Source organism: Martes martes, assembly GCF_963455335.1.
Source record: "Martes martes genome assembly, chromosome: 11".
In the NCBI taxonomy this organism is placed as follows: Eukaryota; Metazoa; Chordata; class Mammalia; order Carnivora; family Mustelidae; genus Martes; species Martes martes.
The window spans coordinates 87,236,596-87,253,602 of record NC_137899.1 but is presented as its reverse complement, the minus strand read 5'-3'; the positions used below and the strand labels follow the sequence as shown (position 1 = coordinate 87,253,602).

General features: G+C 48.3%; 1 protein-coding gene across 1 annotated transcript; it reads left to right on the top strand.

Annotated features, from left to right (window-relative positions):
• The first annotated feature begins 2,442 nt into the window (after window positions 1-2,442).
• PODXL (podocalyxin like) lies at window positions 2,443-10,145 on the top strand. Its single transcript, XM_080818559.1, has 5 exons — window positions 2,443-2,509; window positions 4,393-4,543; window positions 4,801-4,862; window positions 5,077-5,244; window positions 6,240-10,145. The coding sequence occupies exons 1-5, from the start codon at window positions 2,474-2,476 to the stop codon at window positions 6,435-6,437; spliced, it is 615 nt and encodes a 204-aa protein (XP_080674685.1). The 5' UTR covers window positions 2,443-2,473; the 3' UTR covers window positions 6,438-10,145.
• Window positions 10,146-17,007: the final 6,862 nt, after the last annotated feature.

Below are 17,007 nucleotides of genomic sequence, written 5' to 3'. Positions count from 1 at the left end.
CCACTCACACCGTGAAGCCCGAAAGCACCAGCACCCCGGCAGCCGGAGCGGGAGCCGGGGAGGCCCATGGTGGTCCCGCCAGGAGCACGACCCCTGGGGGCGGGAAGCAGGCTGCTGCTGCACCTGCGGATCCGCCCAGCACCTCCAGCCCCACTTCTCTTCCTGCCGGTGCTGCCCCAACAAGCCCTCACCAAGCAAGTGCAAGCCCTGGTCCTTCGAAGGCTCCGGTGAGCCCTTTCGACAAAATCAACACGGCAGCTCCCAGTAGTTTAGGCACGAAGGCGGGCCCCAGCTCCACGTTCCACGGGACACTTCCCACAGCAAGTAAGTCATGCCTTTTTCTTTATTTTTTTTTAATTAAGTAGGCTCCACACCCAACCTGGGGCTTGAACCCCTCACCCCGAGATCAAGAGTCACATGCTCCTCTGAGCCAGCTAGGCACCCCAAGTATTGCTTTTTTTTTCCCCAAGCAAGAACCTTCTGAATGCTTACGTTCTATCCAGTTGCTGAGCTGGAAGACAGAATTCATGCTGAGGGTTAAATTCTGCGAATACAGCACCTTCACTCGGGGCCAGGTTCCCCCTTCAGTGACAGGCGCCGGCCAACACTGCTGGGTTCTTCTGATGAGGGGCCAGTGTTCTGGCTGCCCAGTTGAACACAAACAACCCAGTAGTCTATTCATGGGTAAGACTTGGGTGGTCGCCGTTGGCGGGGCAGTAGTACTCCAGAACAGTGTTTCTCAAATTGGCAGTCACCAGCAGGAAATATATTTTATTTCGCTTTACACCATGATTCAGGAATACAAACGAAGAACACACACGTAACAACATGTGTAACTGATAATAATAGTTTCACTGACCAGTGTTGATTTCTTCCTGTATGTGATGGGCCCTAATACTTTCTACTCCATCCCATGTCCTTGGTTCCCTTTTAAAAGTGCTGATCTTAACCCAGTAAATACATTTTAAAACCCACGGGTGGATCATGGGCCTCACGATCATGACCGATGGCAGATCTATGGAATCAGAATTTCTCGGTGTGGACCTGAGTCGGGGTTGTCAAGAACTCCGGAGGTGGTCAGAACGCGTACTGGTGCTCAGTGCACCTGCTTCTCTGCAGGTGGTCTCCTCCTGCAGTCAGAGCTGGGGCTCTGAGCTGGATACACCTGGATTCGAGTCCCTGATGGGCCGCTTCTTCACATGTGACCTTGGGCAAATCATCAGGCCCCTCCGAGCCCGGTTTCCTGATTTATAAGCGAGGGTTATTTATGGTACCTTCTTCGTCAGGGTGTTGTGAGGATTAACTAAGAAAGTAAGCGTGGGGGTGCTGAGGACAGACCCCCAGATGGAGTGCCCGTTGAGTATTAGCTGTTGCTGCTGATGTCACTGGCATCGGGGCTCACACTGGCTTGCGCAGTCTGACCCACCCTGGAATACGGTACAGGAAATGACTTCATCTGTTTGCTTCTTCTTCCTCATAGCCTGCTTCTTCTAGCTTGTGGGCTAGGTGGGGGGTAAGGCCAAAGAAGCCCCAGGAACTAAGAACAAGAACAAGGGAGACTGCCCTCTGCTTTTTTTAAAAAAAATATTTATTTATTTATTTGACAGAAGGAGAGAGAGATCACCAGTAGGCAGAGAGGCAGGCAGAGAGAGGGGGAAGCAGACTCCCTGCCGAGCAGAGAGCGGGATGATGGGCTCCATCCCAGGACCCTGGGATCACGACTTGAGCAGAAGGCAGAGGCTTTAACCCACTGAGCCACTCAGGTGCCCCAAGACTGCCCTCTGCTCTTAAAGGTACCACCCATCTTTTCTCAGAGCCTTTGCTTTCCTAATTAACAGCATCACAGGTTCCCTTACAAGGAGAACTGCAGAAATCCAGTGTGATACCAGCTGTCACCAGGACCTCTTCCTCCACCACTGGGACCTCTTCCTCCACCACTGGGATCCCTTCTTTGGAGACTTCGCATCCTGCAGGCCCTTCCTCAGGACCTGTGGCCACGTCTCCTGTCGAGGGATCCAGAAGCCCCACCACCCAGTTGACTTCAGTTGCCCCTCGAGTCCCCAGCGTCTCTCCTTCCTCGGCTCATGTGGATGACAGGGTACTTCCAGCAGGGCTGGGACAGATAAGAGAGCCCAGCCTCAGATGGAAGGGGCTCTAAGGAGTGTTTCTACCCGTCCTTCCATCCCGGAGCCCCTGGCGAGGGCTGTTGGGAACTGTCACCCATTCACCCCCTCTCCCTGGCTTTGCCAGATTGTGGCTTAGACAGCTGACCAGCCAGCAGCACACCTGGCTATGAAACTCTGTGCAGTCACACCCCCCAGCTTGTCAGGAGCTCCTTCCTTTGTGTCCTCCACCCAGGGGGGAGGAAGGGAGGGGTCAGGGATGGGACCCTGCCAGGCTCAGCCTGAAGCTGAATCCCAGTGACTGCTTCTTCTAGATAAAGTGTGAATCTCCTGGAGGGCTAACTGACAAGATGCTCATCCTGAACTTGACGAAAACGAGCCTCTGTGTGAGTATCCTGCCAGTCTAGGCTCCACCCTGATCTACACCCCCAAACTGTGGTTTAGCAGCAGGGGTAAGGAAGGTAGAAGGGCATGGAGTGTTCCTTCTGAAAACGAACTGAGGAATGTGTTCACTCTCCTGCCCCTGCTCTTTCCATGGGAAGTGGCCCCTTCCAACTGCCAGACAAAGTGAAGTTCAGACTCCCCTAAGTCAAGTCCCACAGGGCTGCTGCGGGGCCACAAGGCCCCAGCCCAGGTCTCCTGGGCTTGCACTATGTGATGATTCACATGTTCTCCGAGTCTGGAGACCTCCTTCCTAGTAGTTCAGGCTGTGATTTAGCTAAGTTGATCTCTTTGGCCTTCAGAGGCCCCGGTTGAAAACAAGAGGCTCGGTCAGCCAAACGAACGTTCCCTATTCTGATAATCTGGGGTTTTATGTCCGCGGGTCCATGTACTCATTGGACAGTCTCAGTGGAAGAACAGCACAGAGATGATCTCTCTCCAGCCTGTGGAGTCAGAGCTCGTGAGCATCGGGGCAGCCATTGCCTATACTCAGAAGGGGTGCGTGTGTGTGTGTGTGTGCGCACGCGCGTGTGCGTGCTCGGGTGGGAGTGTCTGCTTGTGTACGAGGACATTTGGTTGGGAGGGAGCGCTATGTTGGAGCGGGGTTGCTGTTGCCACTCTCTAGTCTTTGAGGATTATGGGTGGCTCATGGCTGCCCTCTCCTGGTCAGTGACTACTTTTGAAAACACCTCCTAGGAAATAGAACTGAACGATAGGGTTTCTAAAGGATGGAGAACTTGGCTTTACAGCATTTTAATGCCACCTGTATTTTTTATTTTTTTTTTACAGTTCTTTCCTTCTGGGTGCCCATTTTGCTAGAATTTTCCAAAAGTGTACATTTAGACTGTATTTTTCAAGGGAACAGTGTTGCCCTTACTGGACAAGGCAGGAATCACGCTGGTGCATGCCCAGCCATTCTCACGCTCTCTTTTTGGCTAAAATGTGTCAGGTTGTGAGACTGGGTGGGAGCAGCATTTTTTCTATGTGCCGTAAAAGCAAGGTTGGAAGCCCTGGAGCCCTGTCAGTGGGAGGCAGAGCTTAGGAAATCCCAGGTAGAAACCCCAGGATGGCTTGGGGTCCCGTGGTGAGCCATGCCAAGTCCTTTTCTTTACCTCAGTACCTATTCCAAAATCAGGTTAGAGAAACACAGCCTGGGGTACCTCTAGATGACATGGCAGGACCAAGTAAAAGCTGTCTACACTTTGCTTCCTCGCCCTAAGCCCTAAAACCATGTCAGCCACGCTCCGTCTGTTGAGAAGTATAGAAGATTCCGCTCCAAGATGGCCCCATGTGCCTCTTCAAGATACTCCTGTATTCCCTTGTTCAGTGATGGCCTTTCCTGGCTTCGTGGCTAGAGTCTTAGTCTAGGGAGGGCATGCCTGCTGCAACTTTGGGCTGAGAGCTGGGGCTTCCCCTCCTGAGGTCTTCAAACTGGGCATCAGCACCTGGCAAGTGTCAGGCTGCTGGGCAGTGCCCCCTTAGTCCCTTCTAGGGAAACGAGAAGGGCATTAGGTCATGACCCCTGAAGAGCTCTGAGAGAGAGGGGGGCACTCAGGTGAGAGGCACTGTTCAGCCACAGACAAGATAAACAGGGTAAGGGGACCAGGGGAGAGAGATCTGCAAGAGTCAGAGAAGGCAGGGACCGGCCCAGCACAGCACATAACCCGTGACTTCTGCCAGGCCTGGGAATGGCCCCACTTGAAGGAAGAAGGAAATAGGTTCACACCAGGCAATGGCATTCTCCTGACCTTGGCTCTGAAGGGCAGCCCCACAAGCCGAGGCTGCTGTCCTGATCCCTGAGGACTCATTTGTGGTCTCCCCACAATAGGCGGGGAACGGCAGTTCGGATGACAAACTGGTCACGCTTCTGTGCCAAGCAGCAAAAGCCACCTTCAACCCATTTCAAGATAGGTGCCATATACTGCTGGTACCTGTTCAAGACTCCCAGGCAGTGGCGATCAAAGAAATCACTGTGCAGAGTGAGTTGAGGGTGGGAGTGCTGGGGTCTAAGTGGGGGCGGGGGGGATGGGCCGGGGCTTGACCACTTGGGAGCCATGAATATGGGTCGGGGCTGGTGCTTCCTACGAAGGGTCAGGGCACGCCCCCTTCCAGGGCCCCTCGAGAGAGACAGCATGCAGGAGACTGAGGTACAGCACGTCCTCCTCTTGGGGCCCCTTCTCCGTCCCTTACACCTCCCTCTGAGCCGGACCGCTAGCAGCATCTCTCCCCTCCACAGCACACCTCCTGCCCGGGGACGTGTATGCATCGCTGAAGGACAAATGGGATGAGCTGAAAGAGGTAAGCGCTTCTCGGGGGTCGACGGTTCCTCTGCTGTGCAGCCTCTCTCGTGGTGGAAGAATCCCAGCTGCGAGCAGCCGGAATATGGGGGGTTAGAGAGGGGACAGCAGGGTGATGGGCTAGGCCCCCAAGAACGCCAAGCAGAAGAGCTCATAACCGGGTGGGAGTGACCCCCATTCTGTATTTTGCCACATAACGTCCTCTTTCCTGGCAGGTGGGAGTCAGTAACATGAAGCTTGGGGACCAAGGGCCCCCCGAAGAGACCGAGGACCGGTTCAGCATGCCTCTCATCATCACCATTGTCTGCATGGCATCCTTCCTGCTCCTGGTCGCCGCCCTCTACGGCTGCTGCCACCAGCGCCTCTCCCAGAGGAAGGACCAGGTGAGGAAACAGACCAGTTTGCCAGATGACTTCCACCTGTGACACCCCTATTAGAGAAAAGGGAGTGGGCCACGGGCCCTTTCTGACAGGCAGAGACCATCCCTTATAGGAAGGAACTGCAAAGTCACAGGGCAGACGGAAGAGGCGTGCAGGGGAAGGGAAGGGAAGGTCGTGGCCTTTGGAGTCCAGAAGACCGGGGATAAGCCCTCGATCTGCCTCCGATTATCTGTGTGACCTTGAGCACCGCCTGTCATCTCTGAGCTTCTCCGCGTGTGGGGATAATACTACCCCTGCAGAGCTGCTCTGAGGATTCCCTGAAAGAAATGGGTAGGGACACACCTGGCTGACCGGAAGGTCTTTTCCCGCCTTCCCCGAATTCCCATCATGCCAGTTGCACCACATGCAGTCCTCAGCCCTGGCTGCGCACCTCGGGGACGGTTAGGAAAAGTCCCACACCTGCCTCCTCACACACCGACTGAAACAGAATCTCTGGGCCTGAGTATTTGCTAAAAGCTTCCCGGGTGACATAACTGTGACCCAGGTTGTAGCTCAGATAAAGACCAGAGAAAGCACTGCCTCCAGGTGGCTCCTCTCTATGGCAGAGACAGCACAGGTCCTGCTGTACCCATCTTGCTTAGGCTTAGAGAGGTCCTCGGTCACCTGGCCTGATGAAAGTCATTTTCTTATAGTCCTTCCTGATTCAGGACAGTGGGGTGAGGCAGGTGCCTGGAGAGTAAGTTTGGGTAGGGGGGGGAAATGGAGGAAAAGAGACGGGAGGCTTCTGGAAAACAGAGTCCATTTTTGCTGCCAACAGGGTAAAGGTCAAGCGAGCTGGGAATTCTAGGATGCCGGGCCAGCTGCCATGATGGCCTCCAAGAGCATTTATTGCACACCCTACCCAAACTGGGGTTCCTAGATTGTAGGGGTACTTGTGTAATATTAAGCCCATGAGCCCTCAAAAATTACCCTTTCTTGGGTCGTCTTCCCTCTCCTAGCAACGGCTAACAGAGGAGCTGCAGACAGTGGAGAACGGTTACCATGACAATCCCACGCTGGAAGTGATGGAGACCTCATCCGAGATGCAGGAGAAAAAGGTGGTCAACCTTAATGGGGAGCTGGGGGACAGCTGGATCGTCCCTCTGGACAACCTGGCCAAGGATGACCTTGACGAGGAGGAAGACACGCACCTCTAGTAGGTCCGCGGGCAGCCTCCAACAGGACCACAGCGCTCCAGACTGAACCACCTCAAGTGCCATTTGGACAGGGGAGGAGAATCCTTCCCAGCTGAGGGAAAGGTGGGGGAGGGAAGCAGACTTGGAGGGTCCCTCCTCCCAATCCCCACAGGGCCTTAATTTTCCCTTTTCAAACCGAACCAATCACATTCTAGTACTAGTCTAGATTCCTCTTGTAAAATAACCCACTAGTGCCTGAGCTCAGTGCTGCTGGAAGACGAGAGGGAGTGCACCCACGTGGTCATCTGGTAGAATCCCTTCAGCTCACATCCGAGGGGACAGAGGCCCGATGGAAACACAGATCCCCGCATTTGGTGTGGTGTGCTTTCCTGCCACGCCCCACTGCTGCCATCGCTCGCGCCTCCCCTCAGAGCTGCTCCCAGTGGGGTGAAGCTCACGAAGTCGCGATGTGACAATGGATGGGATGGAAGGGACAGCAGGGCCAGATCCTGTCTCTGGGACATCTGATTCCTTCCAAGTACAGGTCCCCAGCCTTGCCTGCCAGTGTGTCCGTCCCCTTTGTGCTTGCCCCGCCCCCCCACGCAGTTTGTAGCCCCCCTCTGCCCTAGGGCCTCTGGGACTCACACCGTACCTTCGTGGCTTCGAAGCCCTTGCTCCGGATTCTGGCTTCCTTGCATCTGCTTAGGGACCTTGAGACTTAACCCACACAGGACTCCAGTGTGAACGAGGTCTGCTTCAGGGATCCTTCTGCAGGTGAAGAGAAAAGGGGAGGCCCTTCACCCCCAGGATGGGTCCTGGCCCATCACCCAGGGCAGGAACTCCTTTGGCCTCCCACTCCCACCAGGGACTGAAATCTGAAGAAGTGTTTCTGTTGTTCACTGCTCGGTCGGTGGGGTGAGGCCCCGAGTTCGGAGATCCCCCTGAGATCCAGCAAGAGAGAGCCATAGCTGTAGGGCAGACTTTCCCAGGGCCCAGTCCACAGAGTGGTGTTTCACCGGACAATCGATCGACGTGGTTAGGAAGGATAGGCTTTACTCTCTGTTCCAGAGGAAACTCAGGGACTTTTCAAGTTGCTGAGAGTTTTGTTGTATTTGTTTGTTTTTAGTCCAGCCCTCTACTGCCACAAGCCAAAGCTCCAATTGCTGGGAGACTTTTCAGTTAACGAATCTTATTGACTCCTGGTTCTCCTGTGCTGTAGGGCTAGAAAGGCCTAGAAAGTGCGATGCATTTTCAGGTGCTCAGGAGCAGCCTGGGGGTGCCTGTGGGGTTCCCAGTGACCTCTCACTGTTCGGGCATGCAGCTGGGCCTTGCTGTGTCCCCTCTGCTGTGTTCCTAGCAGGCTGCCTGCTTCTGCGGTTTCTGGTGGCATCTCAGGGAAACAGTCCCGGGAAGGGGTTTTGAGGGAGCTTAGCCATTAGTTCCCAAGCGAAGGCACCCGAGGACTGGACAGAGTGGGGTTCAATCCAATTTTCTGGGAAGCCCAGATCCCAGATTTTGTGGAACATTGCCCATGGTCTCTCTTGCTCCTGGGTGTAAATTTCCTGGCATGAACTAGGAGGATGGGCAGAACTGCTATCCCTCCCTGGCTGCCTTGATTCCTTATTCATAGCCTTTGGCCCTTGATATCCTAGGGTTCAAGAGCGTAGAGCCTCCAGTGAGTTTCCCAAAAGCTAGAGAGATGGTGGACTAACAAGGATCCACAATTACTTGCCCTGATTCTCCAGTGTCTGGAGGTTGGCAGGGTAGAGAACCATGCTAGCTTGGGAGGGAAAAAAGGAAATCTTGTTATACTGGGAAGAGCTGTTTGCTTCCTTCCTGCCCAGCATTTGATTTTTTCCACCCTGTGGGTTTCTGTGGAAGAGGCCGGACTGGATTACTACTCCTTTGCTGATTCTGGGTCACATTTTACCAGCCAGGCCTTCGGACAGAGGCAGCAAGTACGCCTCCACAAACTGATCAAAGGCTCCAGCCCCACGGCCTCTTGGGCAGAGATGATGACCGGCAAGGACTAGCGTAAAATCATACTTGGTCAAGAGGAATGACTATGGTGGCTCCGTCCAAGGAGAACCTTGGGAAGTTTTGGGCTGGTTCAGATACTCCTTCTGGTGCATCCAGGCTGGGAGGCTCCAGCCTTTGAGGGCAACTTCAGAATCCATTCAGTACCTTGCCTTGGCTTGCTCTTGCCACCAGACATCTGTGTCAAGGCCATACAGCCAAGGATCTGCAGAGGTCACCTTCATCCCACAACCGCACTGGGTTCAGTGCTGTCTGGTAAGTCAGAGTCTGGGGCTGAGAAGAAAGAAGAGGAACACCAGGGACTCAGCATGACTTCGAACAGCTTGTGCCAAAGAGAGATTATCAACTTGGGATCCGGGGCAGACTGGCTTCCCTAAGCTGCATAAAGGGCCAGAAATCAGGAGTCTGATGACCGGATGGAAACCCAGTGGGAAAGCACGCTGCTCTGTGAATGAGGAGGGCAGCAGCAGTGCTCATGAAGGAGGTACAGAATAGGCTTTGCGTCGTAGGACAGAATACGGGTTTAATCTAGTCTAGACGCCAGATTCTCTTTTTCCCTTGTTATAAGGAAAGCCAGCAGGAAGTTTATTTAAGCCTCTTCTTGAGCTTTAATCTTTTTTTGACAATATACTGAAGAAACTTTGGAAAACAAGTCCAAGCTGATACATACATACATAGTTCTTAATAACGTAAATACCACAGCTACATGGTTATCTACCCAGCACTGCTTTAAGCGAATATACACTGTAAAAACATTTGCTAGTTAAGGTGGCTTTTTTTTCTCTGAGCAGGAATGTAAATGTAAATGTCTATTTCACTAGAAATGACAATTTTTTGGTTTGTTTTTCTCCAACGAAAAGTGAAATACAAGACAAGCTGATGACGAAGTATTTTTCTTAGAGATCAGGCATTTTTATTTTTAAATGCGATCCTCAATCCCCCTCCCCAGCTAAGTCCTAGCCTATTACAGGAAGGCTTGGAGACACTCTAGTCCTAGGGAGAGGCTTTTAGAGACCTAGTCCAATCTTTGTTTTGTTCTTAGAGAAAAAGAAACTGAAGCCCAGAAAGACAGAAGTCGCTTGGCCAAAATCACATGTTTAGCAAGAGAGAGAGGATTAAAACACCGGTGCTGTGGGCCTCAGACTGAATCCATAAATTAAGAACAGGCACCAGGACGACACAAAGGACAGAATTCCTTTCTCAAATCATGTCCTGCTGCAAGGCTAGGGAGAGCCCGAGGACCACAATAGGAACCATACTGGTCTACGCTTGCTCGGAGTTATTTAGGTCTAAGACTTAAATGAGTGATACTTTTCTGTTAAGAAACAGTTTTGAATGAGCTTTTACATATGGATCTTCTACTAGCAGGACTACGGATCAAAGGAAGCAAGCTCCAGGAAGGCAGAGGGGGCAAGAGTAAAGCAATGACTTCTCTTTTATCACTGTCACAAGGTTTGGTGAAAACCCAGCACTGAGTGGAAGGGAGGGGATGACTATTTGATGTGTGTCTTTTTTGTTATTAGTGAATGTTAGTTTGCCCAGGTGACTGGGGGAGCATGTGTCTTCGCGGACAGGGGTCTGAAGTACACTGGAATTTACTGAGAAACTTGTTTGTAAAGACTATACTTAATTATTGCCATTTTCTTACAAAACTATATTTTGGAGAACTGTATACTGTCAATTAAAGTGCTTTTGTGTAAGCTGGCTCAAGCCCTGTTGAACTCGATTGACTGGCTCATGTTCTTCGTGTGTGTGCGAGGCTCATGGCCGAGGCACCCCAGAACATGAGGCCCTCTGGCGAGGGCAGTGTCCTATGCTCTTAGGCAGTGCTGCCCAACTAGGGGGTGCAGAGAGTGAAAGAGAAAGGGAGAAGCTGAAAGAAGGAAGAGGGGGATCCTGGTGATCTTGGGCTGTTGTAGTGATCCCAGCTGAATTTTTTCTCACACGTTTATCGGTGTTCTACCTTCTTCCTTTCTTCCACTTCTGCCTCAGATACAATTATGAGTCACCCCCCCACTGAAGATCCTGGAGCCCCGGTCAGGTGTGAAAACACTGGTATAGGGACAAAACAAATAAAAATATATATTAAAAAAAGGAGGTTCTGTTCTGGCCCTGTTACTGCTCATGAAAGACTGTTTACTTGTCCTGAGAAGCGTCTCCCCGTCCCTTGTCCGGAGATGTGAGTGAAGACGGAGGAAGCTCAGGGAAGGAAGCGCTCGAGTGATTCTGCTTCTCTTCCTTTTCTAGGGGCGGTATTAGCTCCGTGTCTCCCTCACTAGGAGGGGAAAAGGATCGCTCCCAACTTGCAGAACTGCAGAAGGGAAACCGGCTGATGAAGCTGGGCCATGTTCCAGCTGCTCCACATCAATCTCTTTGACGGGCCTGGTACCTTTCAGTTCACAAAACACATAATCTTGTGTAGGAGTGGGCACTTCTCTACCAGCAGGGAAATTAGGTACAGAGAGGAAGGGTTATTTCAGTGGCAGCGTGAGGCACGGAAGCTGTATCGCTTCTCTTCAGTCTTCCATTCTTTTCTCAAGACCACATTAATGCGGGAGTTCCAACAACAAAGTACATTTCTAGAATGCGACCGCTGTTACAATAGAACCCGCCCCCCCCCCATAGGCTCTTCCTTTTATATGGGAGTTCTGAAAGATAGTCAACACCCTTAATGGTGGGCCAGAGTTGGGCCAGGGGTGTTTTGAGGTTAACTTCAAGAGTGTGCCAAGAATACAGAAAAGAGTACAAGCACCAGGAACTTGGGCAAGCCTCTTGGCCATGCCCGAGGCACTGTTCTGAGAAGAGAATGGCTCACAGTTTTATCGCTGGCCACCCATTAGACCTGAGGCTCCGTTCTTTTCCTGAATAGGTCATTGACCCTGTTCCAGGCCCTGCCAACCAAGAAGCACTCAGGGGTCCTTTCCAATTTGTTAGGCCTCTGTCACTCACACTTCCCGCATCCTGCAAGCTCAGTCCCAAACCAGGCATTTCTTCTGTAGCCTAAGGGAAAAAAGTAAAAAATAGGCCTGGCTATTATAATTAACACAAGTGATAAATACTGAGATAGTATTTTTCAAAGACCTTGGCATTTTACAGATTAAAAAAAAAAAGCACAATCCTAGCAAACAGGATCTGCTGCCAACATGTATTTTTCAGATGGAGAAAGTGAGGCAGAGGAATTGAGGCTGCCCAGTGTTACACAGAAGTCCCTGGTGGATATGGAAATAACCCCAGGGTTCCTGCCTCTACCCTGGGCCACCCATCCTCTGGCCCAAGTTCAGACAGCGGCTGTAACAATGTGCGCTCTACATGTCGCCCAGTGTCCTAATCTCCCTGCTTGGGGTTTGCCAACTATTAAAATTTCCTTGCATGGCAGTGGACAGGCTGCCTCAACCTAGAGCTTTCCTCTCTTCCCTGTGATAAGAACATTTCTGGGAAGGATATAACTGCCTTTGCTTTTCCTAGGTGAGGGTCCAGAGCGGGGCGGGGCGGGGGGTGGGGGAGTCCCCTATGAACAGGAGAGAAGTTTCAGAGTGAGAATGACAGGATGTTTCCGGCATCACGTTCTAGTGTCCCACCTTCCCTATACAACAGAAAGCGAAATTTCTCTTCCTTTTCTTCTGCCAAGACGCTAAACGGCAAAAGAAGATGTGGCATTTGTGGTGCTAAGGGAAAGAAGGAACGTAACCAACTCGTATTTACGCCTGAGCCAGGACTCACACAGGCTTCAGGATGGCCATCAGCTTGCCTTTCCACTCACAGTGGTTAAAAAAAAAATACTGCCTTCATTAACAGGAAAAATATGTTTATCGATTTCCACTGACTTCGTGGTTAACTTTTCTAAGTATAGCAGTATGGGCACACACAGTCATCTCCCTGTCGGAGCGGGATTACCTCGTTGGGTATGAAGAGGCTCTGAAGGTAGCACTTCAACCCCTGAAGGTCTCCATACTCACTTGACGTGTGGAGCTGTCATCTCAACTGTTCAACACAAAGCTCTCTTTGGTTATTTGCTGTCTTCCTGCCAGAAGACAGAACGTATCAAGAGAGAAGAGGTGGTGTCCCACATTTTGATCAGTTTGAGTTAATTCTCTGGAGGATTAACCAAGGAAAGGCCAATTTCTTACCTTATCATTGCACATCATGTTTTCCTGTTTTGAAAACAAAAATGTTACTTACGAGCCATGCTCAAAGCACACTCTAGAAATGAAAGCTACGCAGTAAGAGGATTATTTGATTTATAAATTGAGAAAACATAATCCCCATTTTGAATAAAATCAGTTGACAAACTAACTCACTGTGGAATGCAGGACCACAAAGCTAATAAGCATGTAAACAAGGCCAGGAGATGAAAAGGGTCAAGAAGACGTCCTGTCCAGCCCGTCTGATGAAAGCTCACAGCACTCCCCCCTCACAACTCATGATCTGTGCTTGGCATATCTGAGTTTCTTTTTTCAAAGGTTTAGTCCTGAAAGCTTCTTTCCCTTTATTAGGCACAGGGATCCAGAATTTCTCAAAACTTTGCAACAGCTCCAACTTTTTTTTTTTTTAAAGATTTTATTTATTTATTTGACAGACGGAGATCACAAGTAGGCAGAGAAGCAGGCAGAGAGAGAGGAGGAAGCAGGCTCCTCGGGGCTCGATCCCAGAACCCTGGGATCATGACCTGAGCGGAAGGCAGAGGCTTTAACCCACTGAGCCACCCAGGCGCCCCGAGCTCCAACTCTCTTTACTATCTTTTCTATAATTAATTTTCTTCTAGTTCCTAACTTACACAGGTATGTCCCCCCTTAAAGAAAACCTGGGAAACACCAGCCCAAATTTACAAAACAGATCAGATATGGCTGGATATCAGTGGTAAATAAAAGACACCATCTTATGAAATAATTTACCAGTGTTCTTTAAAAAGGGAAACTTCTTCAGGAAACTTTGTGAGATCCATCAGAACTTCTTTATTTTGGCCTTGTCTCAAAGGAAAACACCAAAGGGCCCTTCTGCAGCATGTATCATTTTCTACCTTTGGAAGCCTGAATAAAACTCACCTTCTTGAGGGAAAAATACAACAAATGCAAAGTACAATGTATATAAACATTTTAAAAGTTGACTTCAAAAGTAGTTTCAGCAAACATAAGAGACATCATTTAGTGTCCATATATAACTTTTTATTAAGAAAATGAACAAAATAACATTCTTTCTCCATATGTACATTACATACAACATAATTCTACAATTGCAATCGTTCAGCAGATCACTCATTTATTTATTCACAAAGCAGTGTTAACACATTCACCAAACCTGGGATCAGAAAATTACTTGTACTAAGAAGAAAGAAAGAAAGAAAGAGAAAGAAAGAAAAGGCAAAACCTAAAAAGTCCATACAGACTGGGCAAAAATAAGATAAATGAGAGAGGATCATGAGAGGAATATGGGGAAAAATGCAGAACACACCAACACGGTCCAGCAATGACCTAGAACACCAATGATGTGAGAAGAGAGCTGATGCCCCCAAAGCATTTCTGTTTAAAAGCTCCAACTAGCTCATGCCTGCTACTCCAGAGTTCCCTCATGATTTCCATTTCTGATATAGGTCCTTTAGGACACAGCCCTAAGCCATGTTGGCGCAGGAGAGGAGGGTAAGGAAAGAGTAGAACCTCAAAAGTTGCAGTTTTCTGCTTCACACACTAAGAAAAGGAGTCTCATATGAGATATAAAACTGAATCTTAGCTGGTGAGCAGAGAATTACATTTTTTGGAGAGACATTTGTTCAAGCATGGTAAGGGAACTCTTGTTTCCAGGATTCCTTATTTACATTTATGTTCATCTGTTTTGTTTTTGCTTTGTTTTTCTCAGCTTTTCCTCTGGCCTTTGAAAAGTACCTCATTCTTTCCGGGTGTGGGTTTACTGTGGGTTTACTGTGGGTTTACTTATGGTCATATTAAAAAGTCCACCTAAACAGAAAGCTCTTCATGGGTATGAATATGCTTCAAACATCATAAAAAGCTGTTTTAATAAATGGCGCATAAAGGGCTTAAACATTCAAATGAGTTTTAGAGATGGTATTTCCAGAAGCTGAACAAGGCAGCTCCCTATAGCTTCTGGGGAATACTTATATCCATAGTTGAGGCTTAAAAGATACAGATCAAGAAAATTATTTTCAGACTGTCAGTTTGCAAAGGGGCAGTGCTTAAAGGGATCTAAGTAAGGGCAGGGACACACACTTGCACCCTACTCTTACTCACGCGTAGTAAAACACAATGAGAATGGCTGCATCCCCCCGCCGCCCTTTTTTTTAGCTTTTTCTGGGCTTTATGATGTGGGGTAACAGAAGAAAGTCAGGAAAAACCAAGTAAGTCTCATCAGTTAATTAATAGTGGTTTTCCTTCTTTAACCTTAGTAATTTCCTAAATTTCTACGATAAACATTTTTTTACATCACAAACATCAATAAGTGTTATTATTTAAAAGTCCCAAAAGAAATTTAACACTCTCCAATTTTCAAATGAGCCAGCAGTGGCTTCAGTTTAACAAAGAGAAGAAGCGGTCCACAGTGTTAAGAAGCAAACCCGGGAAGATAAGACTCTTGGGTACGGATGGAGCTGTATCTTCCTTCCCAATCTAATTTCCAGCTGAACTTCAGTTTTGAGGATCTATCTCTAATTTGAAGGGATCTTAATTTCTAGCCACTGAACAATACTTTATAATAGAAGTAAAAGAGCTGACTTAAAAAAAAATGGTAACATCTTTCCCAAGCTGCTAATGTATAAATATACCATTTTGGAAAGATGGAATAATGTTTGTTACCAAGACCAAGACAAGACAAGGAGGTCCTCACCTTAGCTATCCTTTACTCTTCTGAGGATGCAGACTCAACTGTACATAGAGTTTGAAGTGGTGACAGGGAAGGAATCTCTTTTAAAACAGGTTATTGGAGATATGGATAAAGGAAATTTGCTCACAGGAAAATGTCACATTATTTTGCAATTTTGAAATTGAGCTGCAGGCTATACATAAAGGAAAATTTAATACTATACCACATAATTTCTTAATTTCAAAAGGCATTCTGCACAAGTCAAAAGCACAAGGTAGCTTAAAGAATAACACAATTATAGCATCTCTTGGCCAGGCTGAATGTAATGCATAAGAAAGGAAGTTCACTTTAATTTCTCTAAATGGGTGGTTTACAACTGAAGGAGAAAACAGTTTACCACTGGTCAGTCACCAAAATCATTTTTTCTGGGAGAGTAAAGAAAACAATCTCAAAAAGGAGACCAAGTGTCTATGTTTTAAAATGTGTATCTTCCCCACAGAAGACTATTCATATTTAAATTTTGGAGTTTGATATCCTAACAGATCTGAGATCAGGTGGACAATTACTTCCAAAGCAGGCAACTGAAAAAAGGTGACGCCATGCATCTGTCTTCAGCTTCCCTTCCTTCCATCTCAAGAAGGTGAATACAACAACTACAAGGCAAGATGCTAAAATGGTCACTAGCAGACATCTGATGGGCACGGCCCTGATGGTGTAAGATCCTGTCTTTGTTGCAAAAGGAATTTATAAAGCTATGCCAGCTGCAATGGAAGTGGACTTATTCTAGATACCTTCTCCAATTAATCACTTTCCAGACATGGGAGAGACCTAAAGAATAAACCAAATTTATTAAAAACTTTTTTAAAAAAAGATTTTATTTATCTGTCAGAGAGAGAGCACAAGCAGGGGGTGCAGCAGGCAGAGGGAGAAGCAGACTCCCTACTGAGCAAGGGGCCCAGTGCAGGACTCAATCTCAGAACCCTGTGATCATGACCTCAGTCGAAAGCAGAAGTTTTAACCAACTGAGCCACTATATATATATATATATATATATATATATATATATATATATATATATATATATCCCATATATATATATTCAAAGTAGGCTCCAGGCCCAGCATGGAGCCCCATGTGGGGCTTGAACTCACAATCCCAAGATCAAGACCTGAGCTGAGATCGAGCTGGATGCTCAACTGACTGGGCCACCCAGGTGCCTCCAAAATTATTAAATACTTCTAATGCCAGAACTCATGGATTTCTTGGCAAAGTAGATAAACAGTAACTCATGGGATTGTGCATAATTAATTTTAAAGTATAGAAACAACTGATGTTAAGTGCAATTCTATATGGATTGTAAGTTAAACATGAAATAATTTTCTGCCTATTTTAAAAGGCTAGAAAATAAACACCAACAAAATGACACTGGCTAAACCATAACAAAGGCTTTCTTTCTTGAGATTGGTTAACAAAAGAGAAATAAAGCTCAAAACTGGCTACTTGAGCAACTCCTTAATCATGCACACAGGCCTGTTCAGTACATCACACAGTGCTTTTCCCTCCTGCCGATTAATCTGGCAGTCATTAAGCACTGAGTGAAACTGAGGAATGATGATCTCTTCAGGCTGGTACTGGTGAGGCAGACCGCTCAGAGAGCTACACTAGCTGCTTGAATGCTAGCATCCCAGATGGTACAGAGCTGTGCTGCAGCAAGAGCTTAAACTTGACGAGAAAGCAAGTCCTACGG

Excerpts from the sequence above, each read along its gene's own strand:
- PODXL (XM_080818559.1), top strand. The coding sequence starts at position 2,474 with ATGCTCATCCTGAACTTGACGAAAACGAGCCTCTGT. Across the intron at positions 2,510-4,392 it reads TGACGAAAACGAGCCTCTGT|GCGGGGAACGGCAGTTCGGA; the intron begins GTGAGTATCCTG and ends TCCCCACAATAG. Across the intron at positions 4,863-5,076 it reads AATGGGATGAGCTGAAAGAG|GTGGGAGTCAGTAACATGAA; the intron begins GTAAGCGCTTCT and ends CTTTCCTGGCAG.